Source organism: Nansenia antarctica (assembly GCF_963989245.1).
Source record: "Nansenia antarctica genome assembly, chromosome: 18".
In the NCBI taxonomy this organism is placed as follows: Eukaryota; Metazoa; Chordata; class Actinopteri; order Argentiniformes; family Microstomatidae; genus Nansenia; species Nansenia antarctica.
The window spans coordinates 19,542,916-19,555,232 of NC_137691.1; the positions used below are offsets into that span (position 1 = coordinate 19,542,916).

At 49.5% G+C, this 12,317-nt stretch overlaps 1 protein-coding gene across 1 annotated transcript; it reads left to right on the forward strand.

Annotated features, from left to right (window-relative positions):
- Positions 1–1,584: 1,584 nt before the first annotated feature.
- LOC308173590 (potassium voltage-gated channel subfamily A member 3-like) lies at positions 1,585–3,042 on the forward strand (the record flags this gene model as incomplete). Its single annotated transcript, XM_080548617.1, has 1 exon — positions 1,585–3,042. The coding sequence occupies one exon, from the start codon at positions 1,585–1,587 to the stop codon at positions 3,040–3,042; it is 1,458 nt and encodes a 485-aa protein (XP_080404743.1).
- Positions 3,043–12,317: the final 9,275 nt, after the last annotated feature.

Sequence of the window (12,317 nt, forward strand, 5' to 3'; positions counted from 1 at the left end):
CAACAGATGAATGTGTCGCTGTACATGGCTACGTATAAAGCACCTGCCTTTGATGAAGGCTGTCTTTATGAATAAGAAAAACTGTAGGACTGACATTTATTTTGCATGTTCATCATCGCCTGCAACAGTGGCTGACCCTGCCTTGTGCCTCGTGACACTTTCCCAAGTGTCCAAACTTTTGACCGGTTACTGTATCTTATCATATCATCACTTCTATCATTCTATCTCTTCTCACGTTCTATCTAATACTGCTTTAGCCAGAGGATCCCAGGTCTGGTGACCCCACATTGATATCAAGAATTTTCTGTTACCCCATAACATAATAATGATGTCCAAGTGTATTCTAATTGCCTAAAAGATGCTCTTGGATTTGATACTCTTAGTGGTTGTCTTGACCCCAAGTTTGGGAATTGCTGGCTTCTGCTCCTCTTACTGTATGATGCAGAGTGAGGCGAAATGAATGGACTTGATTTAACATTTATGGGCTTCAGGAATGCTAGTTCAGATCAAATGGGAACATTGAATGCATTGACTTCATATTTGAGAAAGAATCATGGTTAGTCCATTAGTCTGGACAATGCACAGTATCCAGTATCATAGATTGTACAGACATAGCCAGAGCAGTCAGATTGTTAAATTAATGCAAAACCATTACATATGCAAATGACTAATTATGTTTGTGTTATTAATACATTAACAAGTGAATGAGATTCAACGGAAATAGCGCCGTGCGTAGTGCGTCTGACCTGAGCGCTACTTTTCAGCACCATGGAGAGCGCGCGCCTGATGCTAGTGCTGAACAGTATTGTCAAAACAAATTTTGTTGTTGTTGAAATAATAATAATAATAATAATAATAATAATAAAAAACATTGCAGAGAATAGGCTGGACAGAAAAACGTCCTTATTTTCTTGTTCCACTTTTGCACATTTGTTGCATGGGAAAGAACATGGGTGTGATAGTGAATTCTCTTTTTAATTATAGGATAAGATAAATTGAGGTTACCATAATGAACTCAAATTGGCGTCATAACTGGGTGTCATGCCCTCAATGTGTTGTTTATATCACATCATGCAGGGTGTGTGAAACAAAGTGAGACGGAGCTCTCCTGCCTGGGTGTCGTGTCTATGTTTATGTCAAGTGAGCCTCCGATTGGGCGAACGGTGGAAACGGTGTCAGACATCGGCGCGCTGTGGGCGGGAATAGACATCTGTTTATAAACCCCGGAGTGCGCTTCGTGGGGCGGCGACACTTTTCTGTGGATACGAACAGGTGATGAGGTGCATGGGAAAGCCTGAGCGTCTGCTATAGCTTTGGCTGGGTGGAAGGGGGGGGGGGCGCACTCTGCCCCTCAATACCACCTGTATGGATGGGATGACCACTTCAATACCACCTGTATGGACGGGATGACCACTTCAACACCACCTGTATGGATGGGATGACCACTTCAATACCACCTGGATGGATGGGATGACCACTTCACCTGTATGGATGGGATGACCACTTCAAACGCCTGCGTTCCTCCATCAAGGCAACGACGTTGAGAATAACGGTTCCTATAATAATAATAATAATAAGGGCGTCATGACTGTTGAGAACATGCTTGAGGAGACCCCCGGGCTCCCGACGCACCTGGCCGTGGAGCGATACGAGCGCGTCCAGCACGGATGCTGTGAGAGGGTGGTCATCAACATCTCAGGCTTACGCTTCGAAACCCAACTGAAAACTTTCAACCAGTTTCCCAAAACGTTGCTGGGAGACCCCAGGAAGAGGATGCGCTACTTCGACCCGCTGAGGAACGAGTACTTCTTTGACAGAAACCGACCCAGCTTCGATGCCATCCTCTATTACTACCAGTCCGGCGGGCGCATCCGGAGACCCGTCAACGTGCCCATAGAGATTTTCTCCGAAGAGATCAATTTCTATCAGCTCGGCGCGGAGGCGATGGAGAAATTCCGAGAGGACGAGGGGTTCATCCGGGAAGAGGAACGTCCGTTACCCGATAATGAATTCCAAAAACAGGTTTGGCTTCTGTTTGAGTACCCCGAGAGCTCTGGTCCGGCCAGGGCCATAGCCATCATCTCCGTGCTCGTTATTTTAATCTCAATTGTCATATTCTGTTTGGAGACCTTGCCCGAATTCCGGGATGATAAACTTAAAGACCCTGCCACTGTGGCACCGTCAGTTAACGGGACTTATTCCCCTGACGTCTCCAACCCGTTCACCGACCCTTTCTTTGTGATAGAGACGCTGTGCATCATCTGGTTCTCTTTCGAGTTGCTGGTCAGGTTCTCCGCGTGTCCCAGCAAAACCACCTTCTCCAAGAACATCATGAACATCATTGACATCGTGGCCATCATTCCCTACTTCATCACGTTGGGGACAGAGCTGGCAGAGAAGCAGGGGAACGGCCAACAGGCCATGTCCCTGACCATCCTCCGGGTGATCAGGCTGGTGAGGGTCTTTCGCATTTTCAAGCTCTCCCGGCACTCCAAGGGACTCCAGATCTTAGGACAGACCCTGAAAGCCAGCATGAGGGAACTGGGACTACTGATCTTTTTTCTTTTCATCGGAGTCATTTTATTCTCAAGTGCCGTGTACTTCGCAGAGGCGGACGACCCTGCTTCCAGCTTCACCAGCATCCCAGATGCTTTCTGGTGGGCCGTGGTGACCATGACCACTGTGGGGTATGGAGACATGCACCCGGTGACCATCGGTGGCAAGATTGTCGGCTCCTTGTGTGCGATCGCCGGCGTGTTGACCATCGCCCTGCCCGTGCCCGTGATTGTCTCTAACTTCAATTACTTCTACCACCGGGAGACGGACGGGGAGGAGCACGCACAGTACCTGCACGTCAGCAGCTGCGAGCACCTGCCCTCCTCAGACGGGCTGGACGGGACATGTGCGTCTTCACTCAGCAAGTCTGAGTACATGGTGATAGAGGAGGGCATGAACAGTGGGTTCAAAGTTAAACAGCCCAACTGCAACAACGAAAATAACCAAAACTGCGTGAACATTAAAAAGATATTCACAGATGTGTAAATTAGGCTAGCACACTCCTGGACCTGGAGCATACAGGACATAAGGCCACCCCACCAGTAAGGACAATATATATTTTTGATGATAGATAAACGTGATGTGTCGGTGCATATCTGTCAAGTGGAGGCACTGTTGTACTGTATAGTGCCACGTACAGGCAGGATCATATGGTGTCTGTCGATTCGTCCTTGAGTCGGTTATATATGTATTGCATATATTGTATATGTATATGTATTGCATATACCCCCCCCCCACACACACACACACGTTGTTCGCTTATTGTTCAGTCTTGCATTGAATAGCAATATAGCCTAATGTATAATGTGAGGTTATCCCTATCCCATAATAGCTATGAGGATGGACTCTGAGTGTTAGTATTGGTGTTGTTCAGGTTGATTATTGTTCAGGTAATACAGACAATACACATCGTGAGTTTAGAATGATAAGGTTCTATCTCCGTTTAGAATGATAAGGTTCTATCTCCGTTTAGGGTAGTTCAGAGATATTGAGCGTCAAAGTTTTGACATTCCATTATGTTTTGTGAAATGGAACCTTTGTATTTTATTAATTACTAACTCAAAAATGTCCACATTTAAAAAAATAACACCACACAGGCATTAATAAACACATAATGGATCAGATTCTGTAAAAAACTCAATTTTGACAAAAATGGAGATAGAACCTTATAATTCTAACCTCACGAATACACATGTCAAAACAAAAGAAAGCTGGACATGGAGCGTTTTACAACATGTTCCCATTCTGATTCCAGAACCGCCTATAGCCTAAACCAAATAAAAACAGAAGTTTAAATGAAGACTCAAGAGTGTCCATGATGATAAGACTATAGCCTCGGGTTAGATGTTTACATTTTAAGTAGTTCAATTTCATTGTGGAGGATATCACGTGAGCCAATGGAGACACGTTAAACACGTGACGTAATGCGTGACGACGGACGCTTGAAGAGAGGCATGCCCCGCCTCCTTGTGATGCAGTCTCCATGACGACCACAGTTTCCTGGGTAACCCCCGTTTATGTTTCCATGGTATCCGTTACGTTTTCACAGACACTCCACATGGTTCATCGTCAGTCTGTCTAGAATAAAAGGGGACGAACCACTTTTATATTATTATATTATATGAACCACTCTTTGAGCCTTATCATCTGATAAACAGCAACGTAATAAAACAATCATAAGAGGTTTACAGAACTGACCATTTCGTTATAAGTTATTCAGTAACCCGTCAATTAGCACTGTCAATTAGGCTTGAATCTTTTCAAATGTCAAATGCGTGAAAAAAAAAGGCTATATCAAAGGGTGACAACATAAAGGATTAACTGGCCATGGCTCATTTCTCCCTCATCAGTGTTCTAGATAGGCTATCCCTCTTCAGTTGGCATGCCAACTAGAGCTGACGTCAAGCAACATAATGAACCCATGTTCCCATCACACCCCATCATCCCCCTTGAAACAAGCAGGTCCCACAAAACAATTGCCTTATAATATAATATAATGATAGCAATTATAATTATAGGCTAATAATAAATACAAATATAAAATATCGTTATTTAAAAAACACGTGTAGCCTATTATTATTATTATTAATCATAATAATAATAATAATAATAATAATAATACATATTATAATTGTCGCTGTTGTTGTTGTTATCAGACTACAGTACTTACTAATGGATGTTCAAGGTAGCTGCAGAATATAAACATAACAGACACTTTTGCAGACATACAGTATATGGAGACACGTCACTTTTGGAGACAGGCCTCAGTTGCCACCGGACTGGTAGTTAATTAATGGTAAATTAATGTCCAGTCCAATCCTATCTGGACTGTTTCTCAAGGTGAAGTTTGCCAGGTACATCAACAGGGAGCCAGGCCACACCACAGGCTGACAACAACCGGACTCCCTCTGAATAACCACTTTCTTTACCCGCGCCATGCCATTCATGTTATACTTACAATCAGCCTAAACTTCATCAGTTACCCCCTCGATGAGATTTAGACTACTTAAAATCTAACATTAAACAAATAAAAAAAAACGTTTTAATGAAAACTATTATAATGTTGGGTTTATTTGTCTTTGTGTAGGGAAATTACAACCTTATTCATAGATGATGATTGTATTATTATTATTATAATATTAATATTAATGAAAACTATATTTAAATGAGCTCCGCGATACGTTCTCATTCTAAATTCTGTTCGGAGGGGGATGTTGGCGTCTTATGCTGAAAACAAAGCTCAGTGCTGCCCTCAAGTGAAATAACGTGTGTACTAGGGCAGGGTTAATAACGTGTGTACTAGGGCAGGGTTAATAACGTGTGTACTAGGGCAGGGTTAATAACGTGTGTACTAGGGCAGGGTTAATAACGTGTGTACTAGGGCAGGGTTAATAACGTGTGTACTAGGGTTAACTCAATGTAAGCTACAATAGTTTTTTTTTTACATTTTAATCAAAACAACTAATTAGTTAAAATGTATATAATGGACGCAGGGAATCAGAAAAAAACTGCTACAGTAGAATGTCCAATTAATATTTGTTATTGTAGTTGGTAATGGTTTATGAAAATAACCAGAATGAGCTGATAATTTTAATATTAGAATATAATCATATAGTAAATCATGTTTGTGATACGTTTCCTGTCTTCTCGCCTGGATGAATACACTGTACCTGTTCTCACCATGCACCTGGTCTCACCCAACTGTTCAAACTTACTCAGGACTCTCTCTCTCTCTCTCTCTCTCTCTCTCTCTCTCTCTCTCTCTCTCTCTCTCTCTCACCATACTTGCACCCTATGTACGTTATATAGAATTGTATGCTTATTTGTGCTATCTTATGTTGTTCATGTTTCATTCCATAGGCCTTGGTGGACACGACAACTCAGATTGGTCTATGACACCCCCATGGGACTACTTTTTGGACAAGTTTTTAGTTCATACAGGACTGAGTACTGAAGCTGAGAGACCAGTGCCTACAGCTGGGACACACCTTTCCATGAAGTCCTACCTGCCTACCGGGCCAAATGTCATTTGCAATTCAAAACAATTCAAAAAGCCTTTGTTTTAGTATTACGGTGGAATTCTTCATCTCAGAAGTGAATGTAGATGTGAAGAGACCACCCGCTGAACATGTCCGCTTGTTCCATAATATCATTGTGACTTGAACATGTAAAGTACTGCCAGCGCAGTACCCACAAGCCTTAAGAACATTAAAATAGGTCTGAAACAGTGTGTGTATGTGTGTGTGTATGTGTGTGTGTGTGTGTGTGTGTGTGTGTGTGTGTGTGTGTGTGTGTGCGTGCGTGCGCGGGCATGTGACTATGACTCTGCATATTTGTGAGCATATGAGCGTATTATGTTCAGGCCTGTATATGGACACCTGTAAGATGGCCGCAGCTGGTCTGCCTGACGGCACTGTGGAACACTGACCGTTTCCTGTGGAGAAAGGGGCACTCTCTGAAGGGCACTCTCTGCTGCCACTGACTGAGTGGGTGTACTGAAGCAGGAAGGAACCCCCACCCCCTCCCCATCCACCCACCTCATGGCTACCTACCTGAATGTAGATGTGAAGATTTATTTCATGCACACACACACACACACACACACACAGAGAGAAACACAAAATAAGACCTCTTGCTTTCTCATGAAAATTGGCCATGATGTAAATACGAAACCAAAACATTTTGTCATTGAACCTCAGTTCAAGTGATCGCTTGGGAGGACAGATCACAGCAGCGTCCTCCTCCTGGGCCAAAGACCCAGTCATAACGTCACGCCCGGCTGGGTCCAGGTGCTTTATTAGAACTGCTGAGTGGCTTTGTTCTCTTTGACTTCTCTCTGGAAATAGAGTTGTTCATCTTATTTTTATCTTTGGGGAAAATGAGCATTTGTCCGTGAGGTACCCTACGCTATAAATCATCTTTCTATGGAACTCAACAGGAATGATAATGTGGGGCACTGAAAGCTGGAGTCCAGTGCACCTTTTAAAGTAAGTAAAGCCTCAATGAACACAACTGTATTCCTGTACAGTGTCTTCAATGTAAAGGGCTATTCACATTATCCATAGAGAGATATTCTGAAGGGCACTCTCTGCTGCCACTGACTGAGTGGGTGTACTGTAGCAGGGATGAACCCCCCACCCCCTCCCCATCCACCCCCTCCCCATCCACCCACCTCACCCTACCTACAGTCATGGTCCCCCTATGCTCTTCCCAGTCTCCCCAGCTGGTCTCTGTGCTGTGTCTGGTCTCTGGCTCCAGGGCAGTGTATGTTTGCATGTGTGTTGTAGGATTCATACTCATCATCATGAGGAGGAGGAGGAGACCCGAGCTTCCTCTCTTCTCTTCTCTTCTCCTCTCCTCTCTTCTCCTCTCTTCTCTTCTCTTCTCTTCTCTTATCTCATCTCCTCCCATCCCTCTCCCCTCCTCTCGTCTCCTCTCCTCTCCTCTCCTCTCCCCTCCTCCTCTCATCATGCTGACGTTTGCCACATCCCTCACAGCAACATAACCTCTAATAGAGAATCTAGCTATTGAGATCATGCCTGTGAAGTGGGATCCGTTTATCTCCATGTATCATGTTGACGGTTAGTGTATAAAGGCTACAGCTTACATACTATTCCATTATCTACAGTTCAGCATTTTCACTTTTACTTTCACAGCTGAAATGTTCATGTTGTTGTCTCCGACCTAAAACTGTATCTCACTGGCTGCCAGAAATAGCATGCTTCCGACATATTGCCTGCTATTATTTTTCTGGGTGTAAGCCATCCATCTGCTCTTTGAAGTACATCTAATGGCCTACTGGAGGCTATTTATAAAGTTCACTCTTCTGGATCAAGACTCCATGTTCAGTGCTTTCCGTGAGACTAAGGAAAGCCCAGAAACCATGTCATGAGGAGTGTGTGCTGTACTCTTTTCTCTCAATGGGCCGACAGGCCGACGAGCCATAACATGGGACTATAGCCTACTACTGTCTAAGGTTTTTAGTCGGACTGAAATGTTTTTCATGCTTTTGTTATGTTAGAGTAACAGCACTTAAGCACAAACTTCACCTCAAAGTTCACAACCAAGTGAAGTTCATTAAATCAGCTTTAATTCATTTATAGATTTTTCCTCTGCTCAGAGTGCTCAAATGTTTGCCAGCTATTAGATTAGCTAGCTGTCCAACATTACTGTCTACATGGCCGAGCACGCAGCTCTGTTTACAGTCGAGCCAGGCACCACTTCACCAGTGCCTTATTGCGATTGGAGTATGAACACAATTTGTGATGTCACAGCTATTTACAACGCTATACAAAAAAATATAAGAGGGGGTGCACATCAAGGCATCAACATCTTTGAGTGTCATTAGAGACAACATTGGTTAAAAACGTAAACTTTTCAAGAATAAAATGACAATGAAAAATATTAGGGCTTTGCTATGAGCATCATTTAGCGATTTCATTTTCCGTCCGACTTTGATGTTCTGTACTCTTTGCGTGTACTGTATGTAAACAAAAACAGGGAAGGCTGGTGGGGGTAGAAATCGGAGGATGGTCTCATTGTAATGCATGGGATGGAATGAGGAATTGTATCAAACATATGCATGCATTTCAATGATACTGATCTCTACCTCTATCAGCCTCCAATGGTAAAAAAACATGTCTTTTGCCTGCCTTTTGATCAGTCAAGTGTCCAAATTAGACCAAGGACACAGAGGAACAAACCTATCATCTGTATGAAAAGGATATCTACTGTATTAAATGTATGAATCAATGGATCAATGATTTTGAGGAAGCACAGATGTGTATATCAATTTCAGTCACTCGGCATATCATATTTTTGCACAACGTCTTCTGACCTTGATCAAGATAATTATATACTGTGTTTCTGTTGGTCTTCAAGTCATAATGCAGAACACTTTGAAATGCAATGAGGTTGATTCTACAAGGACATGCAGTATGCTGTGTCATTATGGTCTGACTTCACCTTTGACTTCAACTCCCAGAGGCACCGTGTGGAGGGGGCTGTAGGGGAGGGGACTGTAGGGGAGGGGACTGTAGGGGAGGGGGCTGTAGGGGAGGGGACAGTAGGGGAGGGGGCTGTAGGGGAGGGGACTGTAGGGGAGGGGGCTGTGGGGGAGGCGGCTGTAGGGGAGGGGACTGTAGGGGAGGGGGCTGTAGGGGAGGGGACTGTAGGGGAGGGGGCTGTAGGGGAGGGGACTGTAGGGGAGGGGGCTGTAGGGGAGGGGGCTGTAGGGGAGGGGACTGTAGGGGAGGGGACTGTAGGGCGTGGAGGGGACTGTAGGGGAGGGGACTGTAGGGGAGGGGGCTGTAGGGGAGGGGACTGTAGGGGAGGGGACTGTAGGGCGTGGAGGGGACTGTAGGGGAGGGGACTGTAGGGGAGGGGACTGTAGGGCGTGGAGGGGACTGTAGGGGAGGGGACTGTAGGGGAGGGGACTGTAGGGCATGGAGGGGACTGTAGGGCGTGGAGGGGACTGTAGGGGAGGGGGCTGTAGGGGAGGGGACTGTAGGGGAGGGGACTGTAGGTGTGGAGGGGACTGTAGGGGTGTAGGGGACTGTAGGGGTGGGGACTGTAGGGGAGAGGACTGTAGGTGTGGAGGGGACTGTAGGGGAGGGGACTGTAGGGGAGGGGGCTGTAGGTGTGGAGAGGACTGTAGGGGAGGGGACTGTAGGGCGTGGAGGGGACTGTAGGGGAGGGGACTGTAGGGGTGGAGGGGACTGTAGGGGAGGGGACTGTAGGGGTGGAGGGGACTGTAGGGGAGGGGACTGTAGGGGAGAGGACTGTAGGTGTGGAGGGGACTGTAGGGGAGGGGGCTGTAGGGGAGGGGACTGTAGGGGAGGGGACTGTAGGGGAGGGGGCTGTAGGTGTGGAGGGGACTGTAGGGCGTGGAGGGGACTGTAGGGGAGGGGGCTGTAGGGGAGGGGACTGTAGGGGAGGGGACTGTAGGGGAGGGGACTGTAGGTGTGGAGGGGACTGTAGGGGAGGGGACTGTAGGGGAGGGGACTGTAGGGCGTGGAAGGGGCTGTAGGGGAGGGGACTGTAGGGGAGGGGACTGTAGGGGAGGGGACTGTAGGGCGTGGAGGGGGCTGTAGGGGAGGGGACTGTAGGTGTGGAGGGGACTGTAGGGGAGGGGACTGTAGGGGAGGGGACTGTAGGTGTGGAGGGGACTGTAGGGGAGGGGACTGTAGGGGAGGGGACTGTAGGGCGTGGAGGGGACTGTAGGGGAGAGGACTGTAGGTGTGGAGGGGACTGTAGGGGAGGGGACTGTAGGGGAGGGGACTGTAGGGGAGGGGACTGTAGGGGAGGGGACTGTAGGTGTGGAGGGGACTGTAGGGGAGGGGACTGTAGGGGAGGGGACTGTAGGTGTGGAGGGGACTGTAGGGGAGGGGACTGTAGGGCGTCGAGGGGACTGTAGGGGAGAGGACTGTAGGTGTGGAGGGGACTGTAAGGGAGGGGACTGTAGGGGAGGGGACTGTAGGGCGTGGAGGGGACTGTAGGGGAGGGGACTGTAGGGGAGAGGAATGTAGGTGTGGAGGGGACTGTAGGGGAGGGGACTGTAGGTGTGGAGGGGACTGTAGGGGAGGGGACTGTAGGCGTGGAGGGGACTGTAGGGGTGGGGACTGTAGGTGTGGAGGCGACTGTAGGGGAGGGGACTGTAGGGGAGGGGACTGTAGGGGAGGGGGCTGTAGGGGAGGGGACTGTAGGGGAGGGGGCTGTAGGGGAGGGGACTGTAGGGGAGGGGACTGTAGGGCGTGGAGGGGACTGTAGGGGAGGGGGCTGTAGGGGAGGGGACTGTAGGTGTGGAGCGGACTGTAGGGGAGAGGACTGTAGGTGTGGAGGGGACTGTAGGGGAGGGGACTGTAGGGAAGGGGACTGTAGGTGTGGAGGGGACTGTAGGGGAGAGGACTGTAGGCGTGGAGGGGACTGTAGGGGTGGGGACTGTAGGTGTGGAGGCGACTGTAGGGGAGGGGACTGTAGGGGAGGGGACTGTAGGGGAGGGGGCTGTAGGGGAGGGGACTGTAGGGGAGGGGGCTGTAGGGGAGGGGACTGTAGGGGAGGGGACTGTAGGGCGTGGAGGGGACTGTAGGGGAGGGGGCTGTAGGGGAGGGGACTGTAGGTGTGGAGCGGACTGTAGGGGAGAGGACTGTAGGTGTGGAGGGGACTGTAGGGGAGGGGACTGTAGGGGAGGGGACTGTAGGGCGTGGAGGGGACTGTAGGGGAGGGGACTGTAGGGGAGGGGACTGTAGGGGAGAGGACTGTAGGTGTGGAGCGGACTGTAGGGGAGAGGACTGTAGGTGTGGAGGGGACTGTAGGGGAGGGGACTGTAGGGGAGGGGACTGTAGGGCGTGGAGGGGACTGTAGGGGAGGGGACTGTAGGGCGTGGAGGGGACTGTAGGGGAGGGGACTGTAGGGGAGGGGACTGTAGGGGAGGGGACTGTAGGGGAGGGGGCTGTAGGGGTGGGGACTGTAGGGGAGGGGGTTGTAGGGGAGGCGACTGTAGGTGAGGGGACTGTAGGGCAGGGGGCTGTAGGGGAGGGGACTGTAGGGGAGGGGGCTGTAGGGGAGGGGACTGTAGGGGAGGGGGCTGTAGGGGTGGGGGCTGTAGGGCGTGGAGGGGACTGTAGGGGAGGGGACTGTAGGGGAGGGGACTGTAGGGGAGGGGACTGTACGGGAGGGGGCTGTAGGGGAGGGGACTGTAGGGGAGGGGGCTGTAGGGGAGGGGACTGTAGGGCAGGGGACTGTAGGGGAGGGGACTGTAGGGCGTGGAGGGGACTGTAGGGGAGGGGGCTGTAGGGCGTGGAGGGGACTGTAGGGGAGGGGGCTGTAGGGCGTGGAGGGGACTGTAGGTGAGGGGACTGTAGGGGAGGGGACTGTAGGGCGTGGAGGGGACTGTAGGGGAGGGGGCTGTAGGGCGTGGAGGGGACTGTAGGGGAGGGGGCTGTAGGGCGTGGAGGGGACTGTAGGTGAGGGGACTGTAGGGGAGGGGGCTGTAGGGCGTGGAGGGGACTGTAGGGGAGGGGACTGTAGGGGAGGGGGCTGTAGGGGAGGGGACTGTAGGGCGCTGAGGGGACTGTAGGGGAGGGGACTGTAGGGGAGGGGACTGTAGGGGAGGGGGCTGTCGGGCGTGGAGGGGACTGTAGGGTAGGGGACTGTAGGGGAGGGGACTGTAGGGGAGGGGGCTGTAGGGGTGGAGGGGACTGTAGGGGAGGGGACTGTAGGGCGTGGAGGGGACTGTAGGGGAGGGGACTGTAGGGCGTGGA